The sequence below is a fragment of the Calypte anna genome, chromosome 7, assembly GCF_003957555.1.
Source record: "Calypte anna isolate BGI_N300 chromosome 7, bCalAnn1_v1.p, whole genome shotgun sequence".
Taxonomy (NCBI): Eukaryota; Metazoa; Chordata; class Aves; order Apodiformes; family Trochilidae; genus Calypte; species Calypte anna.
The window spans coordinates 6705090-6727867 of NC_044253.1; the positions used below are offsets into that span (position 1 = coordinate 6705090).

Below are 22778 nucleotides of genomic sequence, written 5' to 3' on the forward strand. Positions count from 1 at the left end.
TTTAAAGGAAACAGACTTTTAACTGTACTGTAGAAATGCTCCAAATCATACTGTGATAAACATGGACAAGTACACCCCCAAAACTGATTTGCCACTGCAACATTTGGGCACAAAACCTGAATATTTGTCCAAAGCCTAAGTTATATGGGTCAACATTTTCCAATGCCTCCCCAAACTCATCTCTCCACAAGAACGTACCAAATTCTCCCGATCTCACTTAAAGAGTACAAAAGCAAATGGAAATCTTGTGGATCCAGCATGCCAGTCAATGATGCAACTGCTCCCAGCTACTCACCACCTACAGGAGGTTTTTATTTCTAAAGCTGAACTCAAAAAAAGGACAGTGAGAACATTCCTCAATCTGCTGTTGGTAGAAGCACTCGAGTTGGTTTAAACTTCATTCACCAGCTGCACACCAACAGACTCAGCTATGCTAAACCACTGATCTTACTTCCAGTCACCATTTCCTACATCTGCCAGTTAAGCTGCTCCTGTGAGCCTCCCTGTACATGTTCCAATTTGATAGAATAAGAGCCCTACATCTTAATACAGCTGAAAGTGAAATGTTCAGAAACTTCTCACAATAACAAGAGCTCATTTAGCAGATCAGAGGGGGTGACAGAGGTTAAAAATAAAAAGCTAAGGATATTGCAGTATGATGGCCTCTTTCACAAAGGCAGATATTTGCAAGGAGTTAATCTATTTCTATCCTGTTTCACCATAACATAAAGTAAAATGGTTTAGCTGGACCCTAACAGAAAGTTATTAAATCTCACTTAGTTGCAAACATACTTCTTAAAAATGAAGATAGGTTAACTCCTAGCCCACCATAAAAAAGCATTTTTTAGAAAAATACAAAAGCAGCAGATGAACAAAGACAGGGGAACAATGCAGTATCTAAATATTTATGCAGAAACCAATGGCTGCAGAGAGATAATGCCCCATTCCCTTCAAGAAATTCAAGATAAAGAATAGAAAAGAAACCCTTGAACAAATACTCTGCAGTCATGCTCTTCAAATCTACAGTTTTCATTCAGCAGCCTGGGCACAAACATAAAATTACAAAATACAGTATTCTTGGAAACGTTAGTTCTACATATTAAAAAAGAGTTCATATCATAAAATGACATGTTGACAGAATTGTCATAATACAAGTAACATTAAACTGCAGGAGACCAACTTATGCACAAGAGTAGCAGTGGAATCTGCTCTGAATTAAGTCTGTTGAGCTTCCATTACAATAATCTGGTTTCAGACATTATTTCCTCTAAGGCACTCCTTCAGAAAGTTATGAAAACAAATAAGATTATAGGTAGGCTGAAGGTACAATTTTCCCAACAATACTTAATCATAATCTATAGCTGATTCATAATGCCATAGAAATAGGGTTTTCCCCTACTGCTTTCAAAATTTTCTATCATTGTTATACAGGGCATCAGCTCACCACTTCCAAGAAGAGACAACAAAGAAATATATAAAACCTGTGTTTAATAGGCTTGCATAGAGCTTCCTATCATTTAAAGTAAGCACCCTATTAAGGTATTTACATAGACTCTTCTTTACCTGAAGAGTATACTGTGAATTACCTATTATTCAGGCCTTACATTGCCAAACGACTCATCTTTCCATTAGTAAAAGGCTCGATTTGAATGCAATGTTTAACAAAAGCCCCATGGTCATTCCCATACAGCCATCACTATGTGGAATGTACATGGGATAACTGCCACTAAAAGATCAACTGGGTTCCCAAATCCCAGCACTTCTGCAGTCCTTCCAACCTCCCGGTGCCAGGATTACTGAATGCCATTACTATGAAAGCCCCATAGGTGTCAGAGCCATGAATTACAGTATTTTATATTTACTGGCTATTACTTAACCCTCTGAAGTAAGAGGGCTGGGGAAATTCAGAATCTGTACATTTTAATAGTAAACTTATTGCCCGTCACCATTATCAGGACATCAAAAGTTATGCTATTTTTAATTCTGAAAATAAAAGAGTTGTCACAGAACAAAGAAAAAGAACAGTATACCATTTCAATATAGATTGAAATGTTTTTAAAAATTCAATGCATGCTACACTGCAGCCAATTCAAAATTTATATTGCTTTATTAACATTGTCTGAGAAGCCCTCTTCATGAACATGCTGTCAGAAGCCCCATTTTCCCTGAAGAGACCCAAAAATGCAGTTGTATCAACTACTTTTTAAGGCATAAAATATAGTACCTCAAAACTTTGAATGTATCCTTGTATTATAAAGATGTGATGTTACACCTCAGCCAAATCAACCCTGGGAGAAGAAATTGTGTGAAAAAGGTGATACAAATATATACGAACTTAAATTAACCTAGGCTACAGGAGCCAACTGACAGCACCTTTTAACTGAACAACACACAAAACCACACTATTTGTGTTTCAAGCCCAGAGCTATACCTAAAGCACTTCACCTAATAATATCCAGCTAGTTTGAAGCCAGTTTCACAGACTGGGTTTAAGCAAGTATAAAATAAGTAAGACTATCATGTAAGGCAAATACACATGAGAAGAAATGAAAAACAAAAACTTAATACAAGTTAAGGGAAGAAAGAAAGCATAGATAGAATAATGCTCAAGACAGGAGAGGGGACAGTAGTTGTGTCTCCTCAGATTTCCTTTATTTCTCCATGCACACACACAAAAATATAATATAATCAAAGAACCATTGCAATAGACTGGAGTAATTCACCCTTCCCAGTTCTTTGACAAATAGTTTCTGGAAAACTGCTACCAAAGCCAACCCAATACAACCCTTAAAATCACTGGTATTTAGTCAAACCCATTTTTACTCCCCGGAAACTAGTAGTTGATCTTCATAGCAGTTTACAGTTCTGTAAAATAAAGTGAGCCAGCAATAGTGAACAATGCAGCTACAAGTACTACATTTTTCACCTGAGATATAAAAGACACAAGTTGGCATGTTATCTTTACCACTGAGGCTTTTTTTTTTGTTTGGGGAGTACAAGCTATAAATTACAGATTTTCTACAAAAAGAAACCCTGGACATGACATTATTTACTATAAAACAAATGCTCAGTATTAGCTGCCTGCCAATAATAGTAATATTTGTAACGAACAAATAGAAGGCTGTCAAAGAAAACATGTTTCCACTGTCACCTTTGTCCTGAGTAGCAAATTGTTTGAATAAAACCTTTTGAAAAATAATTTTAGAACTTCATTTTTGTTGCTATCACTCAACAATAAGCAGCTATTCCTAACATTAATAAGAAAACCCGTAAGATTTCTGTAATTGTGTCTTCTACTTAAGTATTCAAACAAAAAGCAAGTCTCAAGTGCAGCACTCCTGGAAGACGAGACATGAGAAAGTAACACCGTAGAAAATTGCAAGTTAATGCCTCCAGGCAAAAAGGCTACTATCAGACACTCTGTATGAGAAAAAAAAAACCCAGCACATTCCCTATTCTGCATTAGGCACAGAAGCTCTAATTTCAGGCTAATGAAAAAGGGCATCCATATTAAAAATTAAAGCTATTTAAAAACCACTCCGAAACACAACACACTTTTGTGTTTATCTGACAGTGCACCTTAAAGTATCCATCACCCAATTTGGGTTTTTTTCATAATCTTCCAAATCCAGCATTCTACACATATCATACCAACGTGTTATCTTGTCCTACAAGTTGAATTATTAAAAAGACTTTGTGTAAATCTCTTATCGTGTATAATCTGAATTCTTCTTAGATTCAGTGTGAGAAACAGCTACTTCTTTTTCTGTCTCATTCTGTCTCGTTTAAAGAGCGAGATCCGAAAACTCACTTTAAACTATTATTAAAGGAAACTGTAAAAAAATAACCAGGTTGTGACACAGTTCACTCTCGATCCTACTTACACTTCGGATTACAGCATGCTACATATTTCCACATGCAGAATTATCCAACATGCAGCAGAAAGCAAGCATAATAAACCGGCCCCCTTCCATCACGATCATAGCACGAATGGAACATTTCCCCCCAGGCAACCTAAGGGGAGGTCTAATCAGAAACCCGCGATAGCCGGTACTGCACACCAACACTGCTAACCCCAGGGGACAGAGCCGAAACACCCACCCCTGCCACGCTCCGCACCCCTCGAACACACCGCCTGAAGGGCTCGGAGCGCTCCTAGGGCCACCAACCGGCTCCCGACCTCCGGCTCCCTCCGAGACCGCTTCCCCAGGGACCAACATCCTCTAAAAAGTAACCGCGACAGCTCGGCCCGGACGGACCCCAGGGCGGGAGCAACGAGAGGCTGTGGCAGGCCGAAGGCGCAGCCCTGAGGCCGGACCGGCGGCCCAACGGCGGGGAGGCGCAAAAGCGCAGCTCCGGGCCGCCGTGCCGTGTCCCCGCACCGCCGGTCAACCCTGCCTATATTAGGCCAGGGAAACGGGGCCAAGCTTTTCCCCGTCGGACCGGGACGACACCTCCTCCTCCTCCTCTCCCCCTCCCCCTCCCCCTTTGCAGGTGCCGCCGGCCCCCGCCGCCAACCGTCCCCAACGGCTGCGGCACGCGCCCCTCCCCCCGCGCGGGCCCGCCCGCTCCGCCGGCGCGGCCCCGCTCCCTCAGCCGCTGCCCCCCGCTCTCCGCACTGCGGGCGCGGCCCACCGCTACCCCCCCCCCCTTCCCTCCTCCTTCTTCTCCTTCCCCCCACCCCCTCCGCTCTCCTCAAGAGGAGTGCGCAGCCCCACCAACCAACCAACCGCCCGCCCGCCCGCTCCCTCCCTCGCTCGCAAGGGCGCCTTCCCCGCCGGTTCATCCGGGTCCTTACCGCGGCAGCGCGGCCGGCAAGCTGGGGCCGGCGCGGCGGCGGCGGGTTCACGCACGAGGGGCGCTTAACCCCATCGCCAGCCCCGACAGCCGCCCGGGTTCCTCCTGCTGCCGCGGCGGGGAGAAAGGCCCGCCCCCCAGCGTCACCGCCACCAATGGCCGAGCGGAACGCTAATGATTAACGGACGCGCCGGCCAATGAGCAGCGCGGAGCCCCCCTCCGGCGCCGCCGGTGAATGGTGCCTCGCAGCGCTTAGGTGGTCGCAAGCCCGCCCAGAAGACAGCGGCCAATGGCAGAGCGCCGCTGCGATGACGGACGGGCTCGCCCGCCAATAAGAACCACGCCTTGCGGCGGACACCGGCACGGCTGCGCCCGCCCACTGTGGGCAGGCGAGGGCCACCGGCAGCGCGGCGGCGCGCACAAGGACCGCGCCGGCGGCTAAAGGGAGCCCGCACCTCCCCTTTTCCTTGTTTCCCCTCCCCGGGCGGCCGTAGCCCTCTCGTCACCGTACCGCGCCTCAGCAGGTCTGCTGCCGCCTATGCCGAGCTGCAGCACCCCAACGGAGCCCGCTGGGCTCCTCCCCCTGCCCCCCCAATCTCCGGTATCCCTCCCGGCAGGCGCACGGAAAGTCCGCATCCTTCAAGGGGCGGGCGTAGGGCAGGCTGGGAGCTGTAGTCCCAGTTTAGCCGCGCACCCTTTCACCCTGCGGGCCTCTCGCCCTACTTCAAGCCCTCAGCCGCAAGCCAGCGGCACTGCCCAGCGCGCTCCGTCCTCCAGGCCCCTCGCTCAGCTCAGCCCTTAACGCCACCTCTGCGCCTGCTACCCCTCTCCTCTCAGCTAGGTCGCCTCTCTCAGAGCGGCTTCTGCCTGAGGTAACCGCGCCGCTTTCCTTCCCCCTTCCCTTCCCGCCCCCTCCTCCTCTCTCAGTCCGCCCTCCCTTCCCCGCGCACCATCCGAGCGAAGCAGGGGCCGGTACGAGGCACCGCCGGGCAGGAACATTCCGTTTAACTCGCTAGCGAGGAAGCGAATCGGGACCGGGAAAGGTGGGAGGGGAGAAAGAAGGGTAAAAATAACACATAAAAGGAAAAAAGAAAAAAAACCAAACACGATTCCCGTGCCCGGAAGCGCCGCGCGCGCAGCGGCGGGAAGCGCGCGGGTGCGCGAGGCCTCGCGTCATTTCCGGGCGGCGGCGGGCGGCGGTTTTGAGGCGGGAGCCCGCGAAGGTGCGGGGCGGCAGCGGCCGGAGCTGCGAGCGGCCCCTCAGGGTAGAAGGGAGCGGGAGGCGCCGTTCCCAGCCCCCTCCCTGCGGTGTGATGCGCAGCGGGCCGGGAGGAGGCGGGGGGCGGTGGTGAGGGACGGCCAAGGCACATCCCTTACGGGGGAGGTGTGGGGGGTCGGGCCCGGATCGCGGCCTGGACCCGCGGAGCAGCGGGGTGTGAGGTGCTGTGGGGAGCGGTGTCGGGGGATGCCTGAGGTGGGGCTCGCTGGCTGAAAAAGGGCGAGGTTCCAGGTGTTTTAGGTTATTTGTCAGCCCATGTTTGTGCGAGAAGGTCTGGCTGGTTGGCTCGCCTTGGCTGCCGCTGGGTTATCGCAGGACGTTCCCAGGTAGTTCTGCTATGTCCAGGGAACTGTGGAAGTCAAAAAAAAAAAAATAAAATTCGCCCCTAAGCAGATATTGAGGTGACTTGTCTCAAGCTCAGTGTGCAGGCCTGTGGAAAATTGTATTACAGAGCTTTGTGATGTCCTTTGTTCTGTCTGATTGCTTTTTTCTTGTAACATTTTAAAAAATGTTGTAATGATCTGGGTATTTTTTCAGTTTTTAATATTCTTCTGCTGGTGGAAAAATGGTTGAATCAATAAGTCCCATGATTTTCTTAGTAGCCTGTAAAAATAAAATCCTGGGTTTATATCATGATGTCAGTTTGTGTTGACAAACAGCAATTGCTGAATTTAAATAGTTCCTGAAGTTCTCCTGGGTCTTACAACTCAACCTTCTAATAAAGAAGCATTTCACCTGGGGTAATATCCTCAAGAAGTTTGATCTCAATGCATGCCTCCAGAAAGATAAGTGTCTGGTGAAATGCAGTGTAGGAGCAGCACTGACAGAAAAAATTCCAGATTGGTTGTGGTTTGTGATTGGGTTTTTTTATTATTTTACTAGTATTTGCAGTGCCCTTATCCATCCATGGTTACTTCTCTATATCATTTATTAATTCATGGAACATAACAGAAGCTGGAGCAGATACATTTGAAATATGCAGATGTTGTTGCAGTCATATATGAAGAATCTGCTTGCTTGTATTCAAAACCAAAAGCTTTTCATTTGACAGCTGAGTTCTTTTAAAAGTTTGAGGGACTTTTCTCAAAGGTTTTCCTGGAATTAGAACTACTGTACAAATATGTTTATAGAATTTATTCTGTTTTAATATAGTTGATTTTGAAAAACCAGAAACTGGACAGCATCAACCAGTTATAGCTATGTAGCTGTAGATCTTCAAAATAACTTCAGCAGGCTTAAAAGATAAGAGCTTTAAAGAAGATGTGTTGACTCCCACAAAATAAGTGTATTTATCCTGGTGTTCTTAATTTTTGATCTTAATTTTTAATTGTGATCTTAATTTTTGAATTGTGCTGTAGTTCCATGAGTCTTCCCTGTGCCTGTTTATAAAAGTTGGGACCATTTGCCACTGGCTAGTCCTGAGATACTAGAGCAATTTGAGCAATTTTAGATAAAAAGTTAGTTATTCAGATATTCCATCCTATATTAAAACACTTGAGAAAACATCATACGGTTTTTCTTTGTATCCTTTTACTCCTAAACCTTCTGTAGCTGAATGAATTCTCTTGAGTGATTCACAGAATGGTTTGGGTTGGAAGTGTCCTCAAAGATCATCTAATTCCAAACCTCTGCCATGGGCAGGGACACCTCCCACCAGCTCAGGTTGCTTCAAGCCCCATCCAGCCTGGGCTGAGACACTGCCAGGGAGCTGGACAACCACAGCTTCTCAGGGCAACCTGTGCCAGGGTCTCACCACCCTCACAGGGAAGAATTTCCTCCTAACACCTGACCTAAATTTACCCACTTTCAGCTTGAAGCTGTTCTCCCTCTCATCCTATCACTCCATGGCCTTGTAAAATTCCCTCTCCAGTCCATCCAGCTACTGGAAAGTTGCTATAAGGTCTCCCAAGAGCCCTCTCCAGGCTGTGAAAAGTTAGCTGCTAACACCAGAGCTTTTAGGTCTACTTTTCTCTGAGGAAACTGAAGTTCTAGAGATGTGGGAATGCTGTTGGGATGAGTACTACAACACATTAAGGACACAGAAGAAAAATTGTACTGAGAGAAAACATGCACTAATATTTTTCGTGTAACTTCCAAATGTGCAGTGGGTAGAACAGCAGACACAAACTGTTCTGCTATACTAAATTTAAAAAAATACTGTTTTTATTTGTTGACATCACTACAGTGCTGTACATAATTGATCTATTTAAAAGCAAATTACCACTGCTACCACAGCCATTATACACTAGGTAAGGCATCGATATTCAGTATAATTATTACATGAATAAATGAATTATAAGCAATTTGATGGAATTTATTTCTTTGTCTTGTTTCATCACTGCTCATTCTAATTTTCTACACAACCACAATAAATCTTTCATAGAGCAAATACAGCTTTCATTCCTAGTGCCTTCTGTGACATTAGAAGTGAACTGTTGCAGACTCTGTTTTGCTTGATCATGCTTTATTATGTTGATTACTTCAACCATTTCCATTGTCCCTGGGCCTATCTTACTTTTTAAACAGCTAATGTAAAAAAAAAGTTACTTTGTCCTGCAGATGGTTAAAGTGAGTGAGGGTTCAGTGCAGCATGTTGTTTCTTACAGACATAATGGTTCAATCCACCAAATCATATCTGACTTCTGAGTTGCTTTGGAGATACATCAGGACAAAAAAATCTGAGTGAAAACATTCATAATTTTGCTGTCAAACCTGCTGGTACAATATCTACTATTAACATTATAGGAAGTGGATTTTGGCTGATACTCTTTGTTCCCATGATGTTTAAGATAAGCTGGCTTCTCACATGGGCCATGAATCCAAAATAAATAATGCTTATATATATAGGTTTGTTGCTTCCCTTATGGTTAAGTGGTGTGCTGTTACCAAGATTTTTAAGTCTTTGCTTCAAGTCTTCTTTTCAAGAAGTTATAAGAGAACAAAAGGTAGTGTCTTAACTATTCCCTTGGACAAAAATGAATGAAGAATCAACATGTTTAGTCTGAAACACAGCATGAGAATTTTCATTGAGGAATTCTGTGTTGTTTCTGAAGGGAATAAAGTTCCTTTTATTTATTTTTTCCCCCCAAGCTGGGTATATTTTGCCCTTTTTGCCTGATTTGGTTCTTAGGATTAAAAATGTTAGAGCACTTTTAGTTCCATCATCAAAAGGTTAAATAACCTTTTTTTGGTAACTCAATGTCTGTAAGTAAAGCTGTATCTAAATGGCAAAAAAACTTTAATCCATAAATAAGGAACTTTCATAAATAACTATTTAATAGCTTTGAGGAAGTTACAGATGCTGACCTCTTCATACAGGAACAATAACAATTATTTCATTGGTACTGAGGTGATGAGCTTTCCTACATCATATGCAGTATTTTATTATTATTCTAGGGGCAGTTGTCAAAACTTGAGTGGTGTAGTTGTTGATTATTTCAAGATGTGTGGTTATTATTGTTCCATGAAGCTTTATTCTCTAACATCTTGACAACCTGACTTTTAGGTAAGACATCTTTCTTGGTTGTGTCTCTCTTAGGTTCAACATGGCTGATACATTCCAGAAAACACCTACACTCAAAGCTCCTTATTCAGAAAATGTTGATGCAGAGCTGTCCTTTCTACCTGAAAGGCTGAGAAAGAAGCTGCTTCCTTTTCAGGAGGAAGGCATCAGATTTGCACTTCAGAGAAGTGGCAGGTAAAACTCTTACTGCATCATATGCTAAAAACAATTAATTTAGGTAAACGTAAATTTAATTTTGTCAAAGGCTGTGTAATACCAGCAGCTCTTTGGTGAGTTATACTACAGAAATTTATCTCAAGCTATAAGGTAATGTAGTTTAAAATGAGGGGTTGGGGATTTTTTTGCCTGGAGGATGAAGGAAAGTTTAATAATGCTTTACATGAAGGAGGATTGTAGTATCAAAGATCTCAAGTAAGAGGAGGCTGATATCTGTAGGACCATCCTTTTTGTCATGTTAATAGGGAATTCTTAAAATAAGTTAATTCACATTTGTTTCTTTAATTCTTAATGGCGTGGTAGAGCTGTTAAGAGAATGACTAACAGATCTTGATGCATCTGTGTGGTTTTCTATTTTAAACTTGGTACAATTCTGGCATGTAATCAGGGTGTTCTGGAACTCACTGAGCTGCAACAGCAGAGCAGAAGAAGCCTTGAGGGTGCTCAGTGAGTGAATGCAGCAACTGATAGAGCAGGCATTCAACAATCAAGTACCTGATCAATCAGAAAAATAGTTTATGCAGCAGAAACTGGAAACATTTTGCTGAGCAAGGGCCTCTTTCTGATTTACAGGGCAAAGGAGGGAAGCAAAATGCTATTTACACACTTAGAAATTTTAGGAAGTTTAGGGAATTGCAGCCTAAAGCCATGAAGCTACTGTATGTTGCCCATTTAGAAAGCAGTGAGATTTTAGAGGTCTGGCACAAATGAATTTATTTTAGTTTAAGTTTTAAAGAAGGATGAAGTTAGCTTCTGATAATTTCATCATCTTGCTCCATACAAGAGGCTTAGGATCTAAGGAGATTGGTTGCTTGCTAAGGTTTCTGATTTTTTGCAGGAGAAATGTGTATCTCTTTCTCTAAAGGTGAAAACCTGGAAAGGATTTTTTTATCATCAGTTGCAATTAAATGGAACTTTTGACCAATTTAAATTTCCTCTAAGATTTTTTCACTTAAGTTCTATTCATTTGGTGAAAAACCTTTAGCAATTATAACCTTACTGTCTTCAGGGAATGAAGCAAGCCACCTATTTTTGTGCTAGGCAGCAGAATAGAAAGATGAGCCCAGCCATTAACGTACAAGCCTGAGATTTTAAAAGCTTTATGCTCTATTGGCATTAACTTAACCCGTGTGACCACTGGGCATGTTGGGCACTTTCCTGCTGCACTTTGTGACTGGGAGGATGAATGTGTGCAGTTAGAATGGATTGCTAAGACTTTGGTAGAACAGACAGCAAAGTCTACATTAGAGTTAAATTTAATAAACCCAAAGCCTTGGGCTACCGTATCTTAGCTGATCTGATGTTACTAAGGGGAAGTGAGGTTTACGTGCTATTGAGGTGCATTTATACATACAAACAGTGAAATAACAGAAGACATGAAAATATGTCTGGTTTCTTCAGTGTTAATCAGGGTAGGCTAGTGGATGTATTTGAAAGTAGCATAATTACAGGCTTTTATAGAATAGAGTTTTTTTCAGGAAGCAGATTAACTAAATAAATAGAGAAAATTTCATCAGATTTTTCTTCCTTTTGTTTGAGAAGTGATAATTGCCTGCAATAAATACCTAAAAAGGTTTGAAATACCTAAGCTAATGACTGTCAAGAAAGGAATGACATTATTTCCATTGGAGTTATGGTCTTTATGTTGTTTTCTTTTCTTGAAACCTTTACTGAAAGGTTACTAATGAAAGAGTGTTGCTGGTTTTACTGCAGCAAGCATGTGAAAGCATTTTCATCGTGACTGCAAGAAATGTTATTCCTTGGCACATTCTGTGTGTAAGCTGGGTCAAATATAAGAATTGTGTGCTCACTCTCAGCCAGCCTCTATATAAAGTAAAATGTATTAAGTCAAACCTTCCTGAGAAGTATCTTTTTTTCAATCTGTCCCTTGCTCAGGCAGATCTGATTTTCTTTCTGTCCAGAACCAGAAAACATGAGCCTCTGCTGCTTGCAGCTGAATTTTCCTTTCCTGTCAGCCCTTGGCTTACTCAAGTCTTTCATTTTTATGTACTCCTTAATGATTTAAGCCTTCATTCAGTATTCCTGGTGGTATATTTTATCAGGGTCTGGTACTTTTCCATAGGAGTGTTTTTTCTAGTTTTATAAATATATAAACATTGGACTTGAAGTAAGAAGTATGTGCATCTCAGCTCTTCCTTCTCTGCCTCAGGCTATGCACTGCTTTTGCAGTTACCACTTAATCCATGCTTTGCTGTAGTGGCAGAAAACTGGTATAGAGAAATTGCTCTATTGTTAGCTGAAGAGATTCAGTTAATATTATCTTAGGTTAGACAAGCACCTTGTGTAAAAAGAGACTTTATTATTATACCAAACTCTCATTTCTTGCGTGGAAGGGGCTGGGGTTAACCTATAAATTCCTTTGTCTTTTCCCTGAGCATAAAATAAATACACTTGTCATTTGTACTTTTGATTCACTAGTAAATGAATCAGAGGCTTTTTCAATGGATGCTGAAAAGGCATCATCTAGACTAAAAGATTTTTCTAGGAAATAATAATTCTAGAGCCAGCAAGACAGTGTATAGTTCAGCATAAAATGAGATACCTTTTAGCTCACAGTCATGTCTTAGAGGTAAATCACACTGCACAAATGCTTATTCCATACTAGGGATCAATCTTTAGAAGTGCACTCAGGGAATTGGTACTTAGGGATGGAAACAACGTCATCTTCCTGATTTGGTTTCGTTGTTCTGAGCAACAGAGTGTAATTTTCAGACCTAATTCATTCTTCCATGTAAAATCTATGAAGTCTGCAGGAGGAGGATGACTGGAGAATGAAGGCCTAAACAATACTAAGAAATCATAAGCCTATGGTCAGGTGTTAGTGAAGAGGAGGAGGTGGTGTTGAAGCACAGTACTCTGGAAGAAGTGATAGAAATTTGGTTATATTCAATCTCTTTTGAGCCTGCATTTCTCTTTGGTTATCAATGATTTTTACTGTTGCTAGTCACTAACATAGTACTTGGAATCTCACAATCTCATTCTACTGTGTATTCTTCTTTTACTTCCTCTTTTTATAGAAGTGTGCAATGTTTGTCTTATTTTACAAGCAATTTTCTCACCTGAGTAACCTGTAAAAGTCAGAGGTATGCTACTTGAAAGTTAGCTCTCTTGCTCCTGGGCAATGTGTGTAAACCACATCACTAAATGCTTGATCAAGTTTTAGTATAAAAACTTTCAGGAAGTGGTTTCAAGCATCACTGTTCAGCATTACTTGCCTTGTTGATGGTATCTGAAAAAGATGCCTTCAGACATACAGACAGAATTTTCTCAGAAATGTTGGCTGAGCAGTTTAAGTTATTTTGCTTGTGAATGCATAAGAGGACTTGGAGATATTTACCACTCATGAGATCAGCTTTTCCAATATAATTGTATACTCAAACAGTTTTTACTGGGGTTGTCTAGTTTCTTGCTGTGTTTTCTTCTCACTTTCTTACATAAAGTCCAAATGCATTTCATATCATGACTTCTGTTTTCTGAGGGGAAAAGATTAAATTTAAATTTATCTGAATGTATCTAATATTTATTGATACATTTACCAGGATCTGTATTTTACTGTAGTATTGATTTATATTTGCTTTATAAGTTTTATAGGTAAGTATATACTAATACCTTCTGGAGCATGAGATTTTTAATTTCCCATACATGCTGGCTTAAAGCTGTTCACTGAGTATACATAAAGTAAAAATGAGGTAAGTGACAATTGATGGTAGTTGCACGGTATGCAGTGTTCATATCTGGCATTAAGACCTATCAGTTTTCATGAAAAGGTGTTCATTTTGTTAGGCAGTCATTTACTAGCATTAGAAAAAGTTGTATACTGGCTGATGTTGGTTTGGATAGTAGGCTACAGAGAACCATTGTGACAGTGAGCTCATCAGAGAATGGAGTGCAAGTGTCTCCTATTAGAATAACAACTCATTTGGCTCCACCTCAGAATAGTACATTTTTTTCTCACTAACTGTGTGTCTGTTCTCTAGTAAGTTACACAGGAGAAACATGGAGTTAGTTCTTCATTAATTAAAACAGATGCTTAGTTCAAAGACTTTATCAGTCTTCATAGAAATTGATTCCTTCCATCCCCCTCCCAAAGCAGGTCAGAAAAACAGAAGTTCAAATTATGTGTACTCAGAGCTTATCAATACAACTAAAAGGTCCTACTACGTCCAGTTGCTCACTTGAGAGGTAGAGTATATATACAGTCTGCTGTTTTAGTAATTGAATCATAAAATTAAAGCTCTTGGACAGCAAGCAAATAGAAATGTTTAGCAATTTCAGGCAGAGTGTAGTCCTTTGTAGGGCCAGGAATTTCTGATATAAGCCATATTTAAACTGGGAAAATTTCTACACAAATTTATTTAACTTTCTAGGATGTAGGTAGGAAAGAGTTATGACATGCACATAAATTGAGTCTAGGTATCTGTGCATGTCATTAGACTACCATTTTTTTCCCCTTGAACTCCAAAATCCTCAAGTTCTCTGAAATTCATATTCTTAATCTACTTCATTGTTTCTGTTCAGCCTGCCTGAACATAGAAACGCACCCTAAAACCTGCATGTCCAGTGCATTGGGCAGGAGGGGTGGAAATTGAAATAGAACTTTTCAGACCTTGAGGTAGAGGTTAAGCTTTCATGGTCTAGTGTCTGAAATAGGCTGAATCACAAGAATTCTTCTGTTAGTCGTTGAGTGGTATGAAAGGTGTAATTTCCATTTGATGAACTACATGAGTTACATTTCTAGCTATTGGCAGCTGATATAAGAGAAAATATGCTCAGCCTGTTTGCCCTCCATGTATATTTTGGTTTGTGCTAGAACAGTAGGTCCTTTTCTCTTACACTTTTATTTTTCCCTTTCACTTTTATTCAATAACTCATTTTAGATACATCAAGTTATAATTTTATTATAAATTTGAGTCCTTAAACCCTGCATCATAATGCATGAGCTGTTGTTTCCAGTCTTTTTTTCTAGAAAACAAAGCTGAAAAATTATTCTTGGGGGAAAAAGATGGAATGACTGTTTAATATGTAGAGGATCAGTTAATTTAATACATTTTACATGAAACATGGAGTAGCTCTGTGAGGTTTTTGTTTTTAAATAAAGGTTTCTTTTTTTTTAAAGGCATTGGTTTGTAATGTTTCAGAGTACATTTCACATCTGAGAAGTGCCAAAGGAGAGAGAGAGGATTAAATGAAGATGCTAGCTCACAGAATGAGGTTCAGATGCAGGAAGTATGTATGAGAGATGAAGCCATATTCTGCAGAGCCTTCATGTCCAGGGAGGCTTGTTTGGAAGTTGGAACTGAGGAGCAAATCAGATGGAACAAAAAATGCATTGTCACTATGTGAATGTTGAAAATGTAGAATGCCATTCAGGAGGGAAACTGGGGGGGGTTAAAAAAATAATTTAAGAACAGAGGAAAACAATGGTAGTAGTCTGAGAAATTACCTGATCTTAAATGTGGACTTCTAGCAAAAGGAATAGAGAAGAAAATACAGATTTTTAGAAATGCAGGACAGAAATTCTTAGAATGGGAGAGAAGAACTGAGTGAGATAAAGCCTGCAGGTGTGGGTATGATGTTGCCAATAGAGAGGGGAAATGAGTTCAGTGTTAACTGAGCACAGGGAAAGTTTGCAGTGGGAGAATCCACAATGAAAAATCATTGTGTTTAATTATAAGCATCAGGGAGAGGGTAGAATTAAAGTGATCAGTTTTAAGAGTGTGACAATCTGCCTTAATGCACATGAAAAAAAGTAAGGTCTTAAACAAATATGACTCAAATTCTGACTGACTTAATGGAACCTGGGAGGAAAAACATGGGCAAAGAGTAGCTTATGTTTACAGTTTAAATCTACATTGCATATATAGTATGTCTTTGTAATGTGTTGAAAGGGGAACAAGTTACAGGTGAGATAAATCAACACAGAAAAAAGATCAGCAGAATTGCTTAGTTCAGAGACATATGTCAGAAACTAAATGGGATATTCTGCCAACAGTTGAATGGATGGATGCTTTTGAAGTATTTGGAAGTTACAAATGTGTTACCAAATATTGGTGTGAAGAAGGAACCAAGTGTAGGACAAACACAAAATCTTTCTTGAGAGCTTGGGGTACTGGAGGGAGAAGACATTGAATCTGGGAACTATTGAAAATGGAGAGACTACTGATGAGACACTTCCTAGGTAAATCTTTTCCCTGATTTAGCCAACTTTGAAGGAGAAAGAGATGAAGAGAGCAGTTCTGCAGCTCTTGCAGTGCAGATCGCTGCAGGGAGAGGGTCACTTGGTTAGCAGACTTTATTAGAAAAGTAATAATAAGTACCTAAATTCCATTGGAAGTCATTAAGATCATATAATAAGCAAAAGCTGCTGTTGATCACAGGTATTTCAGTCATGCCAGTTAATACCAAGGCAAAGTTTTGCAGCCTAGATTGCCAGATTGAAGTTAGCTGATGTGAATTCCAACTCTTCCAATTAACTGAAGTCAGTTTTTCTTGCATTGTGTGAAACAATTTGACTCCAAGGCCAGTGACAGAATGAGTAAAGATTTTCAGTGTCACTATCAGGTGTCTTCTTGACCAGAATTTTTATCAGTTAACAGTTCATAGTTAATATAGTCTAAAAACCTATTGAAGTGTCTGACCTTCACCGTCAACCTGACTACATCGTGTTATTCTATGCATCTTTGTCACAGCTAAAATCCTAGAATGTGCTGGCAAATGTGCTTTATTTTTGTTGGCAAATAGCTTTGAAATCTTAATAAAGCATTTTAGATTATTTTTTCAGTTACGTGTTGAGGAGTAGTGGAGCCTGAGATGGCATAACCATTCTCTTCTACACCCCTGCAGAGAGTCATTAACACCACAGATGTGGCAAGTTAGTGCATCTTGCAGTAGCTTGAGTGCTGGATTTTTAAATTATTTATCTTTCTTTCAAATATCTAGTCTAGTTCAAGAGCAAGGGTATCATCTAGCTTAAATCTTCTGGGGCTCTATTTTTGGTTAAGCAACCTTGATTATTTTTTTCAAGGAAGTCGACTTTCTTTGTTCTAGTTTTAGGACTGTGTGCTGTGATTACTGACACACAAATGTAATGGTTGCTTGCGCAGTTTTATATAAAAATGTACTAAGTTCAGATTCCTTAAATAACCCTTGGTTAAGATGTTAGTGCTAAAGTGTTGGCTTGTGAGTAGGAGGGAAATTATATGTTGTAGCGTTATATAAAACTGACTCACATGAGTAGGTGAGAATCCCAAGAATATCAGGACACCCACACTAGTGAAAGAAAGATGTGAGCTTCCTCTGTACAACATGTTCCAAAGGCCATATTAGCAAAAACATTTAATTTATTTGAGTAGTAATAATTTTTTTCAGTGATTTAAGAAATGGAGTGCTACTGCTTTGTCTGTTTGTCTCAGAAAATGCATTTAAAAGTGAAGGAGTTCATTCTGCAAAAGTTACCTGTGGCTCTTGTTTTTCTGGATAAATAACTGTTGAAAACTAATCAAGAAGTTCAATTATCCCCACAAGCAAGCAATAGGTAGGTTGCTTTACCCCTTTTGCTTTTAATCCTCCCTGTAAGGAAGCAGAACTGTCTAGCTTAGGGTAATACTGCAAAATGTTTCTGCAGTTAAAAAAAAACACTAGTACTGACTGTACAACTTAGTAGGATTCTTGACCTTAGACACAAGCCAGTGTGTTGTTAATTGGAATTCTTGCAAGAGCAATGTTCAGAATGATACTCTGTCTTTGCAGAGATGCCTTGCTGAAGTAGCCATAATTAATATAGGAACTTGAAGTGTATTGTTTGCTTGGTTAATATTGCTGGTATTTCTAAAGGGCTGACCTGAATGTAACCCAGGCATGCAGAAATAGAAGTTCTTTTCATTTAAACCTTTTTTTTATTCCCTGAATCTCATTTTATAAAACTGTGTAAGTATTAACCTCTTTCTGATGCAGACTATTTTTGTGGCTGTATGGCATATGCTGCATAAGCTTAGCCTCAGTTTCCTTCTGCTTCTCCAATCAACTCATCTGCATAGAATTTTAAAGGTCTGCTTCTCCTTCTGCTCTGCAAAGTTGGATCCAATCTTCTTGACATCAACACAACTAAGAGCTCTTTCTGTGCTCTTTGAGGTTTGAAAAAAAATGTTTTCTGTCCTTCCAGAGGCAGAACTTTCTTGACCAGAGTTTTCACAGGGCTAGATTTCAGGTTTCTTGCTTAGTTCTGTCACCTGTTAATTTGCTAACTTCTGATTTCTCTCCAAGGTTTGCTGTAGTAAGAATCCATACTGCAATGTGTAATTAATGTAATGCAATAAGTGCTCCTTTGTCTGGTGCTTGATACCTTCACAGGACTGTTCTGATTGTGCCTGTGTGTCCAGCATTGTGTGGTCCTTTAAATAATGAAATTTATTTTTACATTTATAAGAAAGCCTGAAACACACTGATGGGTTTTGTGTAAAACCTCAGGTGCCTGCATTTGTTCTCTTTTGTTTGAGGATCAACAATAGGGTTTTGGACCTGTGTGCACCTGAGGTGAACCAACAGAGTAGAGTTCTTGCTCTTTTCTCTGCATGCATATTCATTTAATAGGATATGTTCTCACACAAAGCTTCCTGTTTTGTGCTTTGTGTTTGCATTTTAGTAAAAAATGTAGTTTTATTTTAAAGCTAATACATCTTGAAAGGGTTATCAAATCCTAGTGGAGACCAGACTGTGTGGTTCCCTTATATTTCTGAAAGATAGTATTGTGTCCAAAATCCATTGCTAACCCTACAACTGCAAAAGGGTTATGAATAGTAGGAAGGTTGTAGCAGCATGTGCACTGCATCCCAATTAGATTCTGATGCTTTCTGTTAAGAAAAGATAACAGATTTCCCTGATAAATGGACAGAGATTCACATACTAGCTACAGGATTCACAATGAGGAAGGGAAGCATTTAAAAATTAAATAGGAAAGAATCTGAAAGAATTTGCCACTGACTGTGGTGCTTTTTGCACAATTGGCCTTTGCTGCTGAGGGTAGCTGTAACTGAGACATCTGAAATGATTTTTTTTCCCTGCTTTTCTGAAACTTTTGACCATGTGGGCTGAGCTTGTAACAGGATATGAAACTGAGTATCATAGCTCTGATTTATATTCTTGGATAGAGCTATTATTAAAGGTGTCATATGAACAGATGGGATATGAATGATGAAGCTCAGATTGGGTAACTACCAGTTGAGAGGAAATGACTAATTGAACTTCAGAGAACAAGAAGTCTGTCTTCTTGCAGTCAAAATACATGAAACAAAAATATATATTTGTCCTTTCAGTGTAGCTGAAGATCAGTTTCTTCTGCTTTGACAGCATGAAACCTTTATGTTCATGTTGGCAGCTTGTCTGCCTGTAATAATATAGAACATACTGTAGTTTGTTTTAAATAGAGGCTGCATATTTTTAAGGTTATGTAAAGCAAAATGTAAAGCATTGCTTTTTAATAGCTTACTGCAACTATTAGGTACCTTATGAGTTCTAGGCTACAATGGTGGGGAACTTCTTTACCTTTCAAATCTAACTATGATTATAAACTGGGAACACTTAACATTTAATGATTTCCCTCTCAGTGATGTAATATGAGCTATTTTTCACTGAAAAAATTTTGGACTTCTCATATTTTGAAACTACATTAAGCAGCTATCTTTTAAGGTTCTTATTCTAAAACTGAGAACTACAGAGAGTGGATAGTCTAAAATGCATTAGGTCATAAAATAATTTGAATATCCTCAGTTTCCACTTCTGTTAGTTATATTAACTTATACTTCCATCATAAATTCATCTTGTTTGTCATATCAAAATTTTATATAGCGTGTCAATAATTATAATTAATTAGCATAAATCAATACTTTTAAAACTGTAGCACTTCAGGAAATTGAGTAGGAGCAGTATGGATCAAAGCAGTGCTTCCTGTTGGTAACTGTATCTTAACAGAGGGCTTAATACATTCAGGAACTTTAATGGGAGCTTTAAGAACAATTTTTTGTCTACCTGATTCATATCAATCTGTGATGTAGTCAAATGTTTAAATGGCTAAAAAATGCATGGATTGTTAGCATAGGAAGAAAATCCAGACTAGTTATGACAAAACTATTTCATCGTTGAGTGGGAGAAGATCATAGAATCATAGAATTGGCTGGGTTGGAAGGGACCTCAGAGATCATCGAGTCCAACCCTTGAAATAGCAAAATACCACTACCAGTATGGAACTTTCAAGCATATAATTGTTTCTATGGAATCTCTACTTGATTGTTACTGCAGAAACAAGGAAGATAGAACTTGTGTTGATCCCTTTACCATCATTATCTTTTAAGAGTGGTTATGCTGTGAATTAAGAAATGGCAATTACTTTTTGCTTCCATTCATTTACCAGCAACAAAATGTTGAGTTTTACCTGAAAACCAGCAATGTTATTGCTGCTACAGAAGAAGTTTCACTCCAGACATATTAAGTGGAAGTTTATAAACATGATCCCAGAGATACTCTATGGCAGCAAAGATTTGTATGAGCACAGTCTGAAAATGGGTGCAAGAATTAAACCAGAACAATTTATTGTTTGGCAGATAATGAAGTCATCAAACTTTAAGTGGCTACAGTTTAATGAAAAAAATCTCATTGAGAATACATCAGTTCCTGTGTTTGACATATTTTTAAGGCTATTTATTTTAGTTGCTACTCAGCTTCTAATTGTCAAAGCAATTTGTAAGTCACACTAAATGTCTTCATTTTAGCTTGTTATCCTGAAAAAAAAGAATGTGTTCAAACAATTAGTTCACATATGCCAAATAACCATGCAAAAGAATCTTATGTATTCTCACTGTGATTTCTGTGGGTCTAAACTGGCTTAATATCTACTAAAATGTACATTAATATGCTGAGAAATAGGGTATTTGTCAGCACAAGTTGGCAAGAAATACTTGTATTCCTGTCCTCTTTACCACATTTCCTTACTACCAGATGCTACTTGAATGCAATGTACTCTCAGCTATTGCTGTGCTTGTCTATTTGCTCTTGTGCCCTTATATTAAGTTTATTATATTGTTAAAGAAGGTCTTTGGTATATTCATGAGCTGCCTCTTCCCTGTAGCTGTTAGTCTTATTCATTTTCTGCATTTGTCTAAGGAGTTTAAGAAACATCCAACACAATCATTCCAGTAGATTTCAGGTTTCAAACTTTAAAAAAATCATGGTTAATATACTGAAAACAGTTTGCCTCTGAAAGAATCTGTGAAAAGAAAGGCTTTTGTTCAAACAATTAACAATGAGTATTAAATGGGGAAAAAAAATCAGTCTTTGAAGTGAGCAGAGACTGACATTATTTTAGAATTTTAATTGTGTATTAGTTGTCTGCAAATAAGTGCCTTTGCCCAGCTGCACAGCACAAGCATTAAGGCTTCATAATCATGAGTTACCATTAAAAAGAATTCTCTTCCTGCCTTTTTTCTTTTGTAAATCTGTGCAGACTTTGGGGCTCTGTTATGTTTTCTTCCTTTGTTTTCATTGCTTCATTCATGACAATTTGGGAGGGGAGTGTAGTTATGAAGTTATTCCAAGTATATAATTTGTTACTTATAAAAAATTAAGATAGATAAGATATGTTTTGAATTCTTATATATGGCAGTTGAAAGAAACTAATTGAATCATTAGACATTGAAATTTACACTGGCAGACTGAGTGAGCAAACAGAGTGTACCATTTCACAGAATATCAAACATTTATCTTGTACATCATGTCTGAAAAGTGCCAGTGTACCTCTTCTGGTGAGATTTCTGTTTTGCCCACAGAAATGTCCATTTTGGCCCCATGGCAAGATGCACATTGCTAGACATAATGACAGCTCCAAATTGATGGTGCTGCTGCAAGCATTAATCATTAGCTTGAAATGGCTGTTTTCCAATGTGCTTTTGGGTAGCTCCACCAACCTCAGAATACCTAACACTAAAAAAACCAGTTCTGTATTACTTCAAAAGATTATCTGTATCAAAATAAAAAACCTTTACATTTTGATGCATTAAATTTTGTTATATACATGGAGACCTGGGAGATCTTTTCCATTTCGTCATGGAAGGAGCATTGCATTTGAGTTGCATGGTACAGGGTGTGCACATCTCATTGTGTGGTGTAGGAGTAGGAGTTTCAGTTTCTTCAGAAGATGACAAGAGATTGTGAAGGATGCATCAGAACAATTCCCCAAGAGTAGTCTGTGTCCGTGGCTGGAAGCTACAGGGAGTAATTAGTGAAAAGCACAAGGATACTGGAGTCAGGGAGGAAACAAGCAAATTGGCCTGGGACATTTATTCCATTCCAGAGCTTGAAATATTTCATAATTTCTAAGACTTGGCTCTTTTTTGTGTCAGTAGATATTTCAACATCCTAAAAAACTGATGGATTGCATAGAGCTGTCAGTCTGTTGCTGTCACTCACTGCTGTATCTCAGTCAATGGGTTCACTCAGCCCATGATCCCTATGTGGCAACATGATATCAGCTGGTGGGAGTTATTCTCTGGTTTGCTTTTTATGACAACTTAGAAAATTATACAGTGCTTGAAAACCTTCACAGATCACGTGGTAGGTGGAGAATTCATCTGCCAGTTGCTTAACTGCAACCCAAGCAGCTTGACTGTTCTGATGAAGAAATTCACACTTTGTGCCAGTTTCAGATCTTGCCTACAAGAAGGCTGGGGAGGGGCAAGTAGTGACAGGACAAGGGGTGATGGCTTAAAACTAGAAGAGGGTAGATTTAGATCAGACATTAGGAATAAATTCTTTACTGGAGCTAGATAATCTTTTAGGTCCCTTCCAACTCTAGCCATGCTATGATTCCATGATCTTGCCTTGGAATTGCCTTCATTGATTTTGGTCAGAATATATTTAGTGAGTCTGTGTCTTCATATAGTCTGGGATTGTTAC

The 22778-nt window shown here is 39.8% G+C and overlaps 2 protein-coding genes across 13 annotated transcripts in view; one reads left to right on the top strand and one right to left on the bottom strand.

Annotated features, from left to right (window-relative positions):
* The window catches only part of R3HDM1 (R3H domain containing 1), an 80734-nt gene extending 74788 nt beyond the window's left edge, over positions 1 to 5946 (bottom strand). For 7 of the 12 annotated variants that reach the window (XM_030454642.1, XM_030454634.1, XM_030454641.1 and 4 more), the window contains exon 1: positions 4799 to 4915. The gene's annotated coding sequence lies outside the window, so the exon portion shown is untranslated. Of the gene's footprint in view, positions 1 to 4101; positions 4397 to 4798; positions 4935 to 5747 lie in introns of those variants that run through there. The other 5 variants (XM_030454630.1, XM_030454631.1, XM_030454635.1 and 2 more) reach the window with 5 other exon arrangements.
* A 68-nt stretch (positions 5947 to 6014) lies between these two features.
* Positions 6015 to 22778, top strand: part of ZRANB3 (zinc finger RANBP2-type containing 3) — a 44207-nt gene continuing 27443 nt past the window's right edge. Inside the window, exons 1-2 of the mRNA XM_030454643.1 lie at positions 6015 to 6062; positions 9615 to 9773. Of these exons, the coding sequence (XP_030310503.1) occupies positions 9622 to 9773 (152 nt within the window). The 5' untranslated portion in view covers positions 6015 to 6062; positions 9615 to 9621. The remainder of the gene's footprint in view (positions 6063 to 9614; positions 9774 to 22778) is intronic.